The 17,515-nt window shown below is 36.6% G+C and overlaps 1 protein-coding gene across 1 annotated transcript; it reads left to right on the forward strand.

Moving 5' to 3' along the window:
- The first annotated feature begins 13,245 nt into the window (after window positions 1–13,245).
- LOC125210120 (uncharacterized) lies at window positions 13,246–16,029 on the forward strand. Its single transcript, XM_048109699.1, has one exon. It carries the CDS (start codon window positions 13,246–13,248, stop codon window positions 16,027–16,029), a length of 2,784 nt encoding a protein of 927 aa, XP_047965656.1.
- The last annotated feature ends 1,486 nt before the right edge of the window (window positions 16,030–17,515 follow it).

A 17,515-nucleotide genomic window follows, 5' to 3' on the forward strand; every position in this document is an offset into this window, starting at 1 on the left:
TATTTTATTTCGGCAGGTAGACTTTGAAATTTTTAATCTGTTCTCATCAGAAGATATGATATGACAACCAATTGCACTACTACTACTCTACTAAAGTGAGTATTACTAAAGTAATATTTGAAATAATAAATGGGTGATGTAGAAAATTAAATGCAAAATGGAACATTAATGTTGGAAGGGGAAATGTTGAAAATCCTTCCAACTTAAAATTTTCTTCTGAATGATGTTAATTATCTTCGTTTCTAATATAAAAGTAAAAAAAAATATTTTAAACTAAAAACATAAAACGTAAATTTTAAAAGAAGGAAAATTGGTTTCCCGTATAAAAGTGTTGGTGAATGGTGTCATGGTGACAGTAACTTGTTTTATACTGTTCACGTTGTAGGTTTGACAACTGTTCATATCTTCTCTCCAAAATTGAAGTTAAAAATTATACTATCAATCCAAAGAATATTAAAAAAAAAAAAACTGACTCAATTTTGATTTAAAGAAGAAACAATTACAATGCTCGACGCACACAACTCTTGCTATTGTACTTTAAATTATCAATGGTACTAATATTCAATCTCGTTTTTGTTTTAATGCAGTTTTGCATAGGGTGCACATGCTACATGTGGGCCTTAGCTTACCCTTGGTCTAATCAATGCGATGCCAGTCTAGTTCGAGCTATTGCAGTGCAAGGACTAGAAGATACTCCCTCCGTCCCATAATTTGGGACATTTTGACACAGCACGAGTTTTAAGAAATCTAATGAAAAGTGAGTTGAAAAAGTTGGTGAGATATGAGTCATACTTTTAAAATATTAGTTTTATAATAAAATGTGAGAAGGAATGAGTTAGTAGAATATGAGGTCCACTACAAAAAAATGGTACAAGTGAAGTGTGATAAATTATGTGGGACAACCCAAAATAAAATATTGAATCGAATTATCTGGGACTAGAGAGAGTAAAATGTGATAAAGAACGGAGATCAAGTAGTGTATAGTAAGGGGTACTATAAATGATGCCAGCCACATAAAATAAATAACAGTGAATCAGATGTGGGCCTTCCAATCATTTCCCTAGAGCATATGAAATGACATGGTGTACTAAGATTTAGGTGTCCGAGGTATATTACCATTAAAGTAGTTTTTTGTCCTCATCTAATGTAATTTTCACATGTTGCACGTTCCAAATTGTTAAATTGTGCGATTCAAACTGAAGCACAATACAAGTCGTTAAATTGAACTACTACTCAGTGTGCAAGTGGTATGGAGTACTCTCTCCATCCCACAAAAGATGTCACACTTTCCTTTTTAGTTTGTCCCATAAAAGATGTCATATTTTCTCTTTTAGAAAAAGTTCCTTCTCACATCAATTATAAAACTATATTTTCTCTCACCACTTAACACACAAAATAACATTTCCTAAAATCCCGTGCCATTTTCCAAGTGTGACAGGGAACGGATCCTCTGCTGTGGTGAGAACACAGCAGATGATGCTGTGCTTTCAAACGACGCCGTATAAGAGCTTTTTACAATTCAACTAAATGAACTAATAGAAGTGCTGCTACATTTTTTATTCTGCACAGCAATTTTACTCTCTTTCCCTACTTTCTTTTTTCTTTTCTATACGTCATTAATGAGATTGAATAATTACCTTCATCTTATCTCTTCCACCGCTAAACATCTCATCTTCTTTAATCTGTACTCTCCATATTTTTCTTTTTTCTTCAAAAGCTCGCTCTTTCCGATAAGTCCAGGTGTTTAATTTTTCTACTACAAATGTATTTTTCTTCAAAACACCTGATCATGCCTCAAATGTAATTTTTCATATAGAGTATTCATGTTTTTAAACAAGTATATTTGGATTATTTTTGTCCAATCATTTTTGCTAATAGAAATGAGATCAAAGTAGGAAGCAGATAAACAAAACTCATTAGATGCTAAGATCTTCTTATACATATCAATATCAAGCAAGATACGAAGTAAAACTGAAGTTACTAAGATCAAATTTTAAATTTTGATTGAACAGCAACTATTTTATTTTTTAAATAAATCCCAAACGTATCCATTCTCTCAAGTGTTTTCGTAGAGCAATTGAATGATAGGTGTTATTTGGCTGAAAGTTTGGCATCTGATTTTCTCGTCCAACTGTATAATCAGACAAAAAAAAAATCCATGGGAGCTAATAAAAATACTTTTTTGATAGAGAATGATCAAAGGTAATATTATTGAAGTTTTTAGATGAGGACTATAGTTGTTTTATAGAGAGAATACAGAGATGGAGAAGTGATTTCTTATGTACGTTGCAGAATATAGAAATAAAGAAGGGAGAAAGAAGTTTTGAGCAGAAAGTTGAATCATAAAAAGCTCTTTGGAAGCACAGCATCCTCTGCTGTGTTCTCACCACAGCAGAGGATCCGTTCCCAGTGTGACATCGTCTCTGGGACGGAGGGAGTACTTTTTATGTTGACAGAGGTTTTAGTTTAGTTTTATTTGATAAAAATAATAATTAATTAAAAAAAATATTAATAGTCCCTTTATCCGCGAATAGGAGTCCCGTTTTTCTATTTTAGTCCGTCCGCGAATAAGAGTCTCGGTTCACTTTTACTATAAATGGTAATAGGGTCTCACATTTCATTTTAAACTAGTATATACAAGTAGGACCCATATATATTCCACTAACTTTTTTCCACTCACTTTTCTTCACATTTCTTAAAATTCGTGACACCGAGAAATGTGACTCCTAATGGCGGACGAAGAGAGTAAGAGCATCCGCATTGCGTCTCAATGCGGGCTCGATGCATCGAGACAATGATGCAAATCTGCATCTCGTCCCGGTCTAGTCGTGCGTCTCGTTCCGGAGGGGGAGCTGGAAAGCCAGCTCGCCACGCGCCAGCGCCACATGGCGAGCGTTGGCCCTAGGCGTGACACCGACTTGCCAGCCCGCGAGTGGGCGTCGTCAAGCTCACGTCATAAATAATTTTTTTAAAAAAAATCGATTTTAAGAATTTTTTTAGAACGGTAATATAACTGTTGTAACGGTAAAATTTTATTTTTATTATTATTTTTTTTAATTCTATAAGTACTCCTCTTTCATTCTTCATTCTACACACAAATACACATCTATTCTTCTCAAATCATCTCTTCCAATTTCTGTAAAATTGTCCGGTGACGGAAACTCTGGCGGCTCCGACGGCTACCGGTTGCGGTTCGTCGCAGGGCACCCAAGGCTCGTCGACGCAGGCGGCGTACCAAACACCACATTTTGATGTGGATGCATACTATCGTCCCTCCGCCTGCCGAGGTATGGGCAAACGCAGGGATTATCCCAAATTACAGAGAATTTCCGGATGAACGCACGCCTTCGGGGGGGAATGATTCGGTGGCGAAGTAGTTTTTATTATTTAATTTTAATTTAGAGTATTTTAATTTATGTATTTTTATTTTTTTATTTTTTGGATTTTTACAATATGAAAACTGTTCTTCAATTTTTAGTTTTTATGGCAAATGGTTCATTCTCTTCATTTTTCTAACACTCGTCGAGATTTTTTATGCCGATACATTTAAATATGATGGGGGACCGATTAATTATCCTGAATTATTACAACTTGATTAGATTTCTACCTACTATTCCAAAATTGTTTCAACATATTTCCTTTTACAGCCCAAACTTTTAGATCCAATACTGATTTTGGAGCAGAAAAATTTATTTGCAATATTGCTTATAGTATACTATATAGCTTATACAGCAATTTAATTGCTAAGGAGACAAATAAATAAAATATTTACAGCTTTGTTTATTGATCAAGATAGTCCGGGTTTAAGATACAAAACGTAAAATCTTAAACCTAGCTAGGTAGCGGAGGGGGTGGGGCCCAGTGTGAACTCAGCTCCACACTGGTGGAGGAGGAGGCGGCGGGTAGTCCATTTGGCCTGGGACCGGGGCTGGCGGAGGTGGCGGAAGGGGGAGGAGGAGACAGGGGAGAAGGGGGAGGTGGAGACCGAGCAACGCAGGACCCACACTGGGGGTCCAAGACGGAGGCGGAAATGAGGAGAAAGAGAGGGAGAAGAAGCATGTTTAACACTGGGCAATTTGGATAAGGTGAAATGGGATATGAAATGCCTGTGGGAAGACGGGGGTACTTATATAGAGAAATGCCGCTGCAGATTTTCAGATAAAATGAAATTTGAATCCCTCTGCAAATCATTGCCTTCGTTTAATTAAATTTTTTTGTACTACTCCATCAAACATTCTACTATCAATTTTATTTAGCTTAACAAAAGCTTGGAGTCTTTGACATGGTTTTAAATTTTATTATTTGCATTAAATATTTTATTTTTATGAAATACATGTCCTGTCTAATTTTTATTATTACATCATAGCATTTAGATTCTGCCCAAAACTAACAACCAAAACTTAGACTACAAATTGTTCCAAAAATGTCAATATGCATAAGTGCATCAAACTCATAATAATGAAAATTAATTAGGAAGCTTATCTCGTTGGCATGCTTCTGCCCGGAGTCCGGCAGTGGCTCCGGCGACGGTGGCAGCCCCATACCTTCATGATTGTCAACAAGTTCCCAAACTTCACAATAATTGTAGTCAAAATTAGCCCAAGTTTTGGCAACACAAACAAAATGAGCTGAACATGGTAGAATATTTGGATGAAAGTCACACAAAGTTTTTTATTTACTTCACACATGCATATATGCCATTTCTCGATTAGAAGAGAAACCAAAATTTCCCCAAGCATGGCGAAAGAGCCGGATGGGTTAATCAAAATTTAACGATCTGCGTAATAAATTATGACGAATTCAAACAGTAACAACTAGGTAGGAGTACAACTAGTCTAAAATCGAAAAGCAATTAAAAAAAAAATGTGCGAATTGATTTATTTTATCCAAAATTATTCAATTGATCAACATAAATTTGCGCATATATATATGAACTCATACAGAATCGAAGCCTAAGATATACTATAAATCCTTTTAGCACTTAATAAAACACATATTTATGAATTTCAGTTTACATTAAACCTTGAATAATCAATTCAATTTGATCCAACATGTATCAATTAATGATCCACGCAAGTATATATTGACTAATCGGTTAATCCTAACTAGGAGTATCAGGATACAATGATACATTACCCGACTACTTTATTAGATTATTTAATTTCAATTTTTAAGCTTAACGGAATTGGTACGATAACAATTGAATTTGATGCAATGATACTTTCTAATTATTTACATCATTTACATGAATGCTGAAAAATAGTATTGATAAGAACAACTAATTATTTTAGCTCAACTAATTATTTATCCTAAAGGATACTTATTTTAGCTGTTTTCTTATCAATACTTTTTATCGTACCAATCTTGAATTATGTATAGCTAGATTGTTTGTGGGAGGGAGGCATAGTGTCGAAATCAATTTGTTTTCTTTTCAAAAACAGAAAGACTTTAGTTTTAAAATGAACTACTAATAGAGTATAATCGCCATCTAGTTGGAGGTATTAAAATGCACATTTCATGATATTTCGATTTGTGTTGTCTTTGTTTGATTGGAAATCAAGTTTCTCATTGTTGGATCCGAACCAAATAAATTAAGACTTTTGACATCACATGTTGTAGTCATGTAATGTGATATTGATAGACATGATGTTCAAAATTTTACACAATTTGTTCGAATATTTTACAAAGCCAAAGCAAACAAGGTACATACTCCATAAAATTGTATATGGAGCTCAAAAATATTGCGTATTCATATAAAAAAAAACTAAAAACAAAACATCACCACATTATAGCATCCTACAGTTTCCATTATTAGGAGTCATATAATATAACAATTATTTTTATGGGCTTACCCTCAGACATATTTGATTTAGTCAATTGTAGAATTATGTTTCAATTTTTTATTACTTTTATTTTCAATTATGCTCAAATTGAATGACAAACTAGTGTTTTGGGATTTAAAATCTATGCAGAGTAAAAAGGCATATCAAGGGTCATACCAGGAGTTATAGTATTAGAAATTATAGTAGAAAATGTCAAACACAGGGTAAATGTGTCAAACTAATATTTTAATGAGAATCATGGAAATCTAGAAATTAGTCCGAATATATACCAAAAATATGCGTCAACTCTCACTACCGATTTCTAGTTTGTTGTAAGACTCAAATGTTGACCGGAAAGAGAAAAATGACCATCACATTGCAGAGAATCATCAAAAGGTTATGATTATATTATCTTATAATTTCTACTAATCAATTTTAATCATATTTTATTATAATCATATAAAGTGACACATGAGCATTCAGCATTGTCTCAAAAAATAAGGATTATAAAGTGACACCGTCATTTATTGCTCTGCCTCTTCCAATAAATTCAATGAGATGAATCGTATCTGTTGTGCACTATTCTCCTCTTCTATAGATTTCCGTACTTATTGTCTTTATATCCTCTCTCTATAAATATATTTACACATGCGCACACATATATTCATTTTTCAATATGCAAATATTTTTTAATATCCAAAACATTTATTATTCATTCGATTTTGTGATTTAACGTTTAAATTAATATCACTATGTCATGTAATAATATAGATTATTAATCTAATTATATAGTTTGATTAATAATGTATCTTTTAGTAAAATAATATAGTATTTTAATCTAATAACATAACATCTCAGTCTAATAATGTAGGTATATTATCACAACCATTTGGTCCAATCCAAGGATCCAAGATTATTAGCTGTGAAGATAGGGGGGCGATCGACGGCCCCGCCGTTGCTATGGTGGGGCGATGGCCCTCCTATATGCCCTCCATTGCTAATGATCTTAATCATACGTTGATTAACAGTAGTCCTTTTAATATAAAATTAAATCCCCAAGTTTTAAAAAAAAGTTCGAAAAGTGTTCTGAGCGATATAGGTTTGCAGTCGACAAAATAGAAATTTTATGAATACAAAAGATTAAAATACTAGAAAGTGAATCATATGCTCAGAAATACGAAAAAAGCTATTGCAGCTACCCGAAATTAACGAAAAAAGTGATGTACAGTGGGGCCAACGCTTCTTTATGTAAATCATTTTATCATTATAATGCATCTACTATAACTAGTTTTCAATCAATTATAATTCTTCTCTCTTACGTCAATCATTTTTTCTCTATATATCTCTTTATTAACTTTACATTAAAATTGGTATTATGTACTATCAATTCTACTGTATTTTTTAATTTGTGCAAATGAAATTTGCAAATATTTCTTACTACTACATTATATACAACTACAAAATACCTCTAAATATTTAAACGGTAGACAGAAACACGTCTAGGTGATTTTTAGATAATATTGTACTTCATTATTACCAGAAAATAGTTTATTTTTGTAGTCATTGCTGGCAGCATGCACCATAAAAATCAAAAGAATATAACAAGAGTCTGATCATTTGACGATGCTTAAACATATAATTAATCTAAATATTTCAATAAATTATAATTAACCAAAGTATTTGGAAAAATTAAAATTATACCATAGATAAATAATTTTAAAACTGAATTTTAAAATTATAATTAAAATTATACCATAGATAAATTAAAATTAAAACTAAATTTTAAAGCCGATAAACACTAATGTTGCATCCCAAAATAATATCATACTTAGCACTTTATTTGCATAAAATAAATAAACTATTGTGCGTTAAAATAAATAAACTATTTTGCGTTAAAAGTGAATGATCAAACTGTACTGTACCCAACGCCAATAGAACAGAGAATGGATGTCCATGTAGAAGAGGACTTTCTCTACACTAGAATATTTATAAAATATCACTTTTATTAAAATAATAATGAATTCCATTATCCGTATGCAAAAAGAGAGCTCCTATCAGTTTATATACCATAAACAATGATAAGCCAAATATTTGGTCTCCCCCAATTCCTATACATGTGAAAAAAAATACTAAAAGAATATAGACATTGATTATCGTGGGTGCCACGTGGGCAAGGGGACAGAAAATTTTGAGCCACAAGTTTTGTGGGCTGGGACCCACTGAGAAATACACAAGCTAGATTCGGAGTTGCACCGAAGCTTTGGCAACACAAACGCAGTACTCCTCAGTCTTATAAAAAAAGTCACATTTTATTTTTTAGTTTGTCCCATAAAAAATATTATATTTCTATTTTTAGAAAATATTCTTTCTTACATATATAAAAATTATATTTTTTTCTCTTAATTTAACACACAAAATAAAACTTTCTAAAATCTTGTATCATCCCACAAATATGACATCTTTTGTAGAACGGAGGGAATAGTAATGAGCTGAACATGGTCGATTTTTTTTTTAATTTACTTCACACATAAATACCATTTCTCGATTAGAAGAGAAACCAAAATTACTCCGAGCATTTGTTCGAAAGAGCTGGATGGGTTCATCAAAATTTAACGATCTGCGGAATAAATTATGACGAATTCAACCAGAAACAAAACAAATCCAGTTCGGTTTTTAGACAAACAAAAGGTGGGCGTGCAACTAGTCTAAAATCGAAAAGCAATTAAAATAAAAATAAATGTACAAATTAGAGATTATTCAGTTGATCAACACAAATTTGCGAAATATATATATATCTATAGGGATGTAATCAATTGCTAACTAATTACCAATCCCAAATTGAGACCAATTTTCAATCATTAGATTAGAAGATCTTGTGGTTAATATAATGCCAAATGTAATATATTTTAAATTTAAATAATTATTAATTAAATTAAAAGGGTATTAATGTCAAATCCTATATGTAGTAATTATAACTAACTACTTTCTCTCTCCTCAAAATCATCTCAAATCTTTAAATTTACGTAACTCTCTCAATTTAAATTATTTTTTCGCAAAAAATATATCAAATTAAAGATAATTTAATAAGGATTCCAACGAGATCTCAATTGCATATGTTCCGACGACGTTTGGATGATGAAATTTGATATTTTTTATTTTAGTTTTCGTAAATGTTGATACCCAGATTTTTATCAACAAATACATAAAAAAATCTCAATAAAACCATGTAAAAATCTCAATAAATATGTGTTGATATTTTCTTGTACTAATGTTGATATTCTTATATCATATTGTTGATATTTGTAATACACAATGTTGATATAAAAAAACACCCACGAAAATTATCATATGATAACATAATGACGATATTACCCTTTTGTTGATATTTTGTCTACTATTTATTGAGATTTGTGAGCTTTAATCTCATCCACTCATTTTAAAATCCAAGTGTGGAGATTTAGTCTTGATTTTGGATTAGGGTGCTATAAGCATTAGAATAAGACCCTATATCTATATATATATATATATATAGGGTTGTGATCAATTGAGATTTTTTAGGCTAATTGAGAAATGAGATGCAATATCAGCCACTCATTTTTATTAAATGAGTGGTCCAGATTTTGCCACACAAAAAATATTTTTAGATTAATTTATTATGAAAGGGTATAATGGTCATTTCATATTTTTAGATTTTTGACTCTCTACAATTCAGCCATGGCTTCAGATTAGTTTACCGACGTCCCCGCAGCTCCCCGTACTCGCGGCGGATGGATCTCTTCTCCACTGCCTCCGCCTTGAGATCCGCCGTGAATCTGGACGGCATCAGCCCGATCTACCCCCTCCGCTCCGCCATGAATAAGATCCTCTCCCCTTTCTCCTCCGCCGCAGCGCCGCTGTCGCAACTCCTCAGTTCTACCATGATTGACTCCATAGCTCGATGATGACGATCTACACAACCGCTACTGCTTCCACTGCATAATTTCGCAATTAGCAAACAAGAAAAACTTCAATCTATTTATCGATTTAGGTACACAATTGGTTGAAATCCTTTGTATTTTCTTTAATCTCACTATTAAAAATTCTCGATTTGTCGATTTTCTTAGTCGTTTTTTATCAATTGGCAATAATTCTTCGATAAGTTCAAATTGTTTTGATGTTGTTGTTAATTGTACCCAATGTTGTTGAATATTTGCTTTTACATTGGTTATTTGGTATTGTTGCTGATCAAATTATTTCTGTTGGGATTTTTAATAGAGAACATCATAAAATTCATTGATGATGTGTGCAAAAACCTAGTTTTGGGGAGTTGTGGCTATATTTGGGGAGTTGTGGCTATATTCACATAGATATACACCTACTGATGTGTATCGCGTTTTTAATGTTTGCCTAAGGTGTGTTGCTGGAATTTTTGAGCTGTGTAGATAAGGTGTTTGTGATATTGCCTAAAATATTATTGTTGACATAAATTATATAAGTTGTTGACATGAAGATGTTTATTTTTGACATGAATTATATAGCTCGTTGACATAATAACGTTTGTTGTTGACATAAATTATATAGATCGTTGGCATAAATTTTATGAAAAATGTTGTTGACATAAATTATATCTAAAACATTGTTGTGGACATATATTATATGTAAAATGTTGTTGTTGACATAAATAATATAGGTCGTTGACATAAATTTTATGAAAAATGTTGTTGGCATAAATTATATGTAAAACATTGTTGTTGACATGAATTATATGTAAAACGTTGTTGTTGACATAAATAATATAGGTCGTTGACATGAAAATATTTGTTATTGACATTAATAATTTGTAAAATGTTGCTGTTTACATAGATAACGTTTGTTGTTGACATCATAGTTGACATGAATAATGTTTGCAGTTGACATCGTAGTTGACATGAATAATGTTTGTTGTTGACATCGTAGTTGATATATTAATTATAAATGTTATTTTTAGTTGTTGACATTTTAATACGAGTTGTTGACATTCGATATTCTCGCTATTGATATGTGAAATATTAATGTTATTTGTTAGTTGTTGACATTTTAATACGAGTTGTTGACATTCGATATATTGATATGTGAATTATAAGTGTTTTTTGTTAGTTGTTGACATTTTAATACGAGTTGTTGACATTTGATATTCTCGGTATTGATATGTGAATTGTAAGTATTATTTGTTAGTTGTTGACATTTTAATACGAGTTGTTGACATTCGATATTCTCGATATTAATTATAAGTATTATTTGTTAGTTGTTGACATTTTAATACGAGTTGTTGACATTCGATATTCTTAGTATTGATATGTAAATTGTAAGTGTTATTTGTTAGTTGTTGACATTTTAATACGAGTTGTTGACATTCGATATTCTCGGTATTGATATGTAAATTATAAGTGTTATTTTTTAGATGTTGACATTTTAATACGAGTTGTTGACATTCGATGTTCTCGGTATTGATATGTGAATAGTAAGTGTTATTTGTTAGTTGTTGACATTTTAATACGAGTTGTTGACATTCGATATTCTCGGTATTGATATGTGAATAGTAAGTGTTATTTGTTAGTTGTTGACATTTTCATACGAGTTGTTGACATTCGATATTCTCGGTATTAATATGTGAATAGTAAGTGTTATTTGTTAGTTGTTGACATTTTCATACGAGTTGTTGACATTCGATATTCCCGGGTATTAATATGTGAATTATAATTGTTCTTTTTAGTTGTTGACATTTTAATAAGTGTTATTTTATTGAATGTTGAAGATTTGAAGATTTGAAGAATGTTGAAGATTTGATGATTTGAAGATTTGAAGAATGTTGAAGATTTGATGATTTGAAGATTTGAATGTTGAAGAGATTTGAAGATTTGAATGTTGAAGATTTGAAGATTTGAAGATATGAATGTTGAAGATTTGAAGATTTGAAGACTTTGCGGCTAGAGTTTTAGAGAGGATTTTAGAAAATGTTTTCAAACACAATTTAATAAAAAGACAATTATACCCCCTTGTTGACATAATGTGGTATTTGTTGACATTTTATTAATCTTATGGATTAGTGGCCCATATTGCATCTCATTTCTCAATTTAGCTAAATAATCTCAACCTAACAAGACCCTATATATATGAACTCATACAGAATCGAAGCCAAAGACATACAAATTTATGAATTTTAAAAACTAAACAATCAATTTGATCCAACAGTATAAATTATTAATGATTCACGTGCTATACATATTATCAAATATTACCATTCGATCAAAAACATAAAACTTTAGCATAACATTGAATACAATTGATACATTACCCGACTACTCAATTACATTATTTAATTTCAATTTTTAAGTTAACGGAATTGGTAAGATAAGTACAACTGAATTTGATGCAATGATATTTTCTAATTATTTAATCTTGCATTTGTGTCCTCTCACAAACAACTAATTTATCCTAAAGGAAACAACTGAATTAGGTTTTCATTATATTCCGCAGAAATTCTACTAACTTTTGACCTATAACATTATACAATTCACACATTCCTATCTTTTTTTCATTATATTCCGCAGAAATTCTACTCACTTTTAATTATTCTTTGTGCTTCATCAATATTGTTTAACTTGTAACATAGAGTCAGTATTCTGATTTATGATTATTTTTCCTGTTTGTCTATTTAAAAATGTTTATTTTGTACCGCCAATTCACTCTTTCAATTGTTTTGTTGTTGTCTTTTTTTTTTGATATATTAATATATATATACCCTAATAAACTCATCAACTCTTACTGTTGTCTACTTATTGCTGTTGATGATTTTGATTTTTTTTGGGTATCTTAAAACATTTTTTATATACATTATTTTTATCACATAATATTTGTTACGGTGCAACCCTCGGCTAGGCTAAAGGAGAATGAAACAGAGCACTTGGTGGACGAGGCAGAGTTTGATACGAATGGAGGTGGCGGCAAGGAGCCAGAGCGATCCATCGCCAAACATCGGTCGCGACGCCAGATACGACCGCCAGACCACTTCGGCGATTTCACGTCAAGATGAAGTGGAGAGGATTATTATTTTTGTTTGGTTTATTTTTACGTTATTGCTTTCCTTTTTTAGAACAATTATTTAATTTGGATTTATTTTGAGTCGAGCGATCTATAAGCTCCTTTCCGGGTTTTCTTCGTTGATTCTTTCCCGGATCGTAGGTCGAATCAACCTTAGGGTCCTTAGATATAAATATGCGTGTATTTTATTTCATTGGCAAGGAATAAAATATTTTTACGCAATCTCTTCTTCTTCACGCTCAAACCCTAGTTCTTCGCGCCGTTGATCGTCGGGCAAACGTTCCCGCGACTTCACGGAAGAATTACTCAACGTTAGGGAGTTTTTACCTAACAAGTGGTGCTTTCACTCATGAACTCATCTTCGATGGCGAGTCAGGGGATTGTTCGCACGGAGGCAATCGCCGCGACGACGACGCCGTTTATCCGCGGTCTCGACCCGCTCTCATCATCATCATCAGCGCCGCTAAATGCGTCGGCGCTGGCTTTGGAGCACATCCTAGCATCTATAGCACGGGTGGAGGCTCGGCTGGATGCGAGCGATCGCCAACCCACTAGAGACCCACCGCAGTCAAGGCCGGATCCGGATCCACCATACAATATTAACGGTGGCTGGAGAGGGGAGTCCACAGCCCACAGACCGGTGATGACCTCAGCAGTATCGGTGGCCACGCAGCAACGAGTAGGGGTCGTGGGTAATTCGGCATCAACTTGGCAGCACAACAGTTACGACGACGACAGGGATAGGAGCCGTCAACCAACGGCATGGGACAATCCGGCTCATCGTCAAGATTGGCAGACAGGAGGACGTCAGTCGGCATGGGATCACCCATCAGGGGGTCGGAACTCTGGTTATTTCGCCGAACCGCCTAGGTATGATCAGCCTCGCTTTGAGAAACCGCGCTATGAAAAAATGAAACCACCGCGGTTCGACGGTTCGGAAGCGGCTAATTGGATATCGAGGGTCGAATATTATTTTGAACATATGGGGACCCCAGAGAATCACAGGTTACATTATGTGGTGATGATGTTTGAGGGTCAAGCTTTGGAGTGGATTTTTAACTATCTGGAGAATAATCCGAATGCCAAGTGGGCAGATTTCTTGGACGATGTTCGACGTCGCTTTGATCTGCAGCACTTTCAAAATTTCATTGGCCTGATCGCGAAGTTATGCCAAACTGGACCACTCGCAGAGTATAACACCGCTTTTGAGACGATGTTGAATCGTGTTAGGGGTGTGCCCGAATACATTCTGCTCCCCATCTATGTGGAGGGTCTAACACAACCAGTCAAGAACCAAGTTCGTCATCAACATCCGGGGTCAGTGGCAGCAGCAATGGCATTGGCAGTGGAGTATGATAGTTGCATAGAGAAGTCAGCACCGACATCCGGGTTTCAGCGCCGCTCCGGGGGACGCTACGAGCAACGACAGTTAGGACAGCAACATCTGTTAGCTCTGCCGGCACCACAGCAGCAGGCTCCACGGCCTCCTCAGCACAAATTCTCCGAATATTCCAAGCTACTGGTGATTAGGCTGACACAGGCGGAAAAGGCTGAGCGATCGCGTCTGAATTTGTGTTGGTACTGCCCAGAGAAGTGGGTGGCGGGCCACAACTGTCGGGGCAGATTCTTGGTGTACATGGGCATGGACGAGGACTCGGAGGATGATGTGGGGGAGGACGGGATAGCGCAGGATACTCAGATTGTAACGGCAGATATCTCACATATATATGCTATGAATGGGCGTCAAAAGGAGGATGCAATTGAGTTGGTAGGCATGTTGGGAGCTGCAGAGATTCGCATATTGGTAGACACGGGGAGTTCACATGATTTTCTCCACCCAAACGTGGCGGAAAGATTGGCTCTACCGCTGCAGAAGGTGTGGCCATTTAGAGTGTATGTGGGTAATGGTGAGTCCCTATTATGCTCGTGGGCTAGTAGACAGACGAGGATCGTCATTCAGAACCACGTCTTTTTGGTGGATTTGCACATCCTTCCGGTTCATGGTCCGGATGTTATTTTGGGGAGATCCTGGCTGAAGTCTCTACGCAGGTTTACTACGGATTTTGACACCGATACGTTGGAGTTTGTGAGAAATGGGGAGCGCATTCGTCTTACTTTGGTGCCACCACTCGCCAAAGCAGTATCCTTGAGGCAGTTTTCGACTCTCTTAACCTTGCAGGGTGATGGCGAGGTGTTTGAATTGGTGCAATTACCGCGGCAAAATGCAGAGGAAGGTCCAGTGACGGTTGCCTCATTTCCTAAGGAGTTGCCGGATGAGGTTTTGGCAGTGCTGGGGTCGCATATCGGGGTGTTTGGATTGCCTCCAGGCATGCCGCCAAAGCGTCAATTTGATCACAAAATCCATCTGCTGCCACAGTCGAAGCCGGTCAATGTTCGCCCATATAGATACCCTTATTTTCAGAAGACGGAGATCGAAAGGCAAGTAAAGAAGATGATAGATTCTGGCATTATTCGCCCTAGTCAGAGCCCATTCTCGTCGTCGGTGTTGCTAATTAGGAAGAAAGACGGCGCATTTCGCTTTTGCATTGACTACCGAGCGCTGAATACAGCGACAGTGCCGGATAATTTCCCGATCCCGACCACAGATGAGTTATTTGATGAATTAGGGTCAGCACGATTTTTCACAAAGCTGGATCTCCGATCTGGTTACCACCAAATTCGGATGTGCGAGGAGGATGTATACAAAACGGCTTTTCGTACTCATGACGGCCATTTTGAGTTCTTGGTCATGCCGTTTGGATTGACCAATGCTCCATCCACCTTTCAGGCAGCGATGAATGCCATGTTCAGACCATTCCTGCGCCAGTTTGTGATCGTCTTCTTCGATGACATCCTCATTTACAGCCCGACTTTGCCCGCCCATGTGCGCCATCTAAACGAGGTATTATCACTTCTCGCAAACAATCAATTCTTTGTCAAGTTATCTAAGTGCACCTTTGCTTGTTCCTCGGTCGAGTACCTGGGTCATATCATTGCAGATGGGCAACTCAAGGCAGACCCTGCCAAAATCGAGGCCATGATGGCGTGGCCGCCTCCAACCACGGTCAAGAAGTTGCGCGGCTTCTTGGGTCTCACGGGCTACTACAGACGCTTTGTGGAGCATTACGCGTCCATTGCGGGACACTGACTGAACTTTTAAAGAAGGATGCCTTTGTGTGGTCACCCGCCGCGGAGGCGAGCTTTGCGGAATTAAAAAAGGCTATGTCTTCAGCACCTGTTCTCCGCTTACCTGATTTTTCAAGAACGTTCGTGTTAGAAACTGATGCATCGGACTTTGGAATTGGAGCTGTGTTGCTACAGGAGGGGCATCCGTTGGCATTCTTTAGCAAGAAACTGGGCCCGAAGCGTCGCGTCTCCTCCACATATCATAAGGAGCTGTACGCAATTGTGGAGGCGGTTCAGAAGTGGCGCCAATACTTATTGGGCCGTGAGTTTGTGATTCGGAGTGACCAGAAAAGCTTGAAGGAGTTGCTCCAACAAATAATTCAGACACCGGATCAACAGTTTTATGCCCAGAAGTTGATGGGATATAAATTTCGGATTGAATATAAAACAGGGGCGTCGAATAAAGTTGCAGATGCGCTATCAAGAAGGGATGCAGAGGACGCCCAACAAGGGCGTGTTGAGAGTGGCGATCCTGCGGAGGATGCACGGCTGCTGCTAGCCATTGCTCGCCCGGTTTCGGATATTCTGGAGATTCTGCGTGAGGAAGCTGAGAGCACAGCAGATATGATCGCGCTGAAAGCAGCGCTGGAACGGGGTGCTGCAGACCCTGCAGTGTCGATTTCGGAGGGGCTGGTGTACTTCAATCGCCGCCTTTATGTGAGCAAAGATTCGGCCGTAAAGCAGGCATTGTTGCATGAATATCACTCCACTCCGTCAGCCGGTCATCCGGGAGTAGACCGTACCTTCAAACGGTTAGCGGCGGTGTTCTATTGGAAGGGTATGCGTCGAGAGGTCAAGAAATTCGTGGAGGCTTGTTATGATTGCCAAACAACTAAGTACCCGACGCAGAAACCAGCGGGCCTGCTACAACCCCTGCCAATTCCGTCGCGAGTATGGGAGGATGTATCAATGGATTTTGTCACTGGTCTGCCACAATCGAGGGGATACACGGCTATATTGGTTGCGGTAGATCGCCTCACTAAGTATGCTCACTTTGCCCCGCTGTCAAGTGGCTTTAATGCGCTGAAAGTGGCGTCGGTTTTCATAGACACTGTGGTTAAGCATCACGGATTCCCAAAGACTTTGGTCTCCGACCGTGATCCGGTATTCTTGAATGCTACTTGGGAAGAGATGTGGCGATTGAGTGGTACGAAGCTACACTTCTCGACAGCCTATCACCCGCAGTCGGATGGACAGACGGAAGTGAGGAATCGTGGCTTGGAGCAATACTTGAGAGCCTTCACGGCGGATAAGCCATCCAAATGGGCGAATTTTCTACCTTGGGCGGAGCTGGCACTGAATTGTTTCTATCACGAAGGCTTGGGGACTTCCCCCTTTATGGCGCTTTACGGGAGGGAACCACCGTCGCTTATTGCTGCCCCCCTTCGGTCGCAACGCCACCAGACGTGGCAGTTATGATCAGGCAGCGAGGGGAGTTGATCGTGCGC

Source organism: Salvia hispanica, chromosome 3 (genome assembly GCF_029641045.1).
Source record: "Salvia hispanica isolate PSC_SH4W2 chromosome 3, Shi_PSC_v1, whole genome shotgun sequence".
Classification (NCBI taxonomy): Eukaryota; Viridiplantae; Streptophyta; class Magnoliopsida; order Lamiales; family Lamiaceae; genus Salvia; species Salvia hispanica.

Coding starts and splice junctions, on each gene's coding strand:
- LOC125210120 (XM_048109699.1), top strand. CDS start 13,246: ATGGCGAGTCAGGGGATTGTTCGCACGGAGGCAATCGCCGCGACGACG.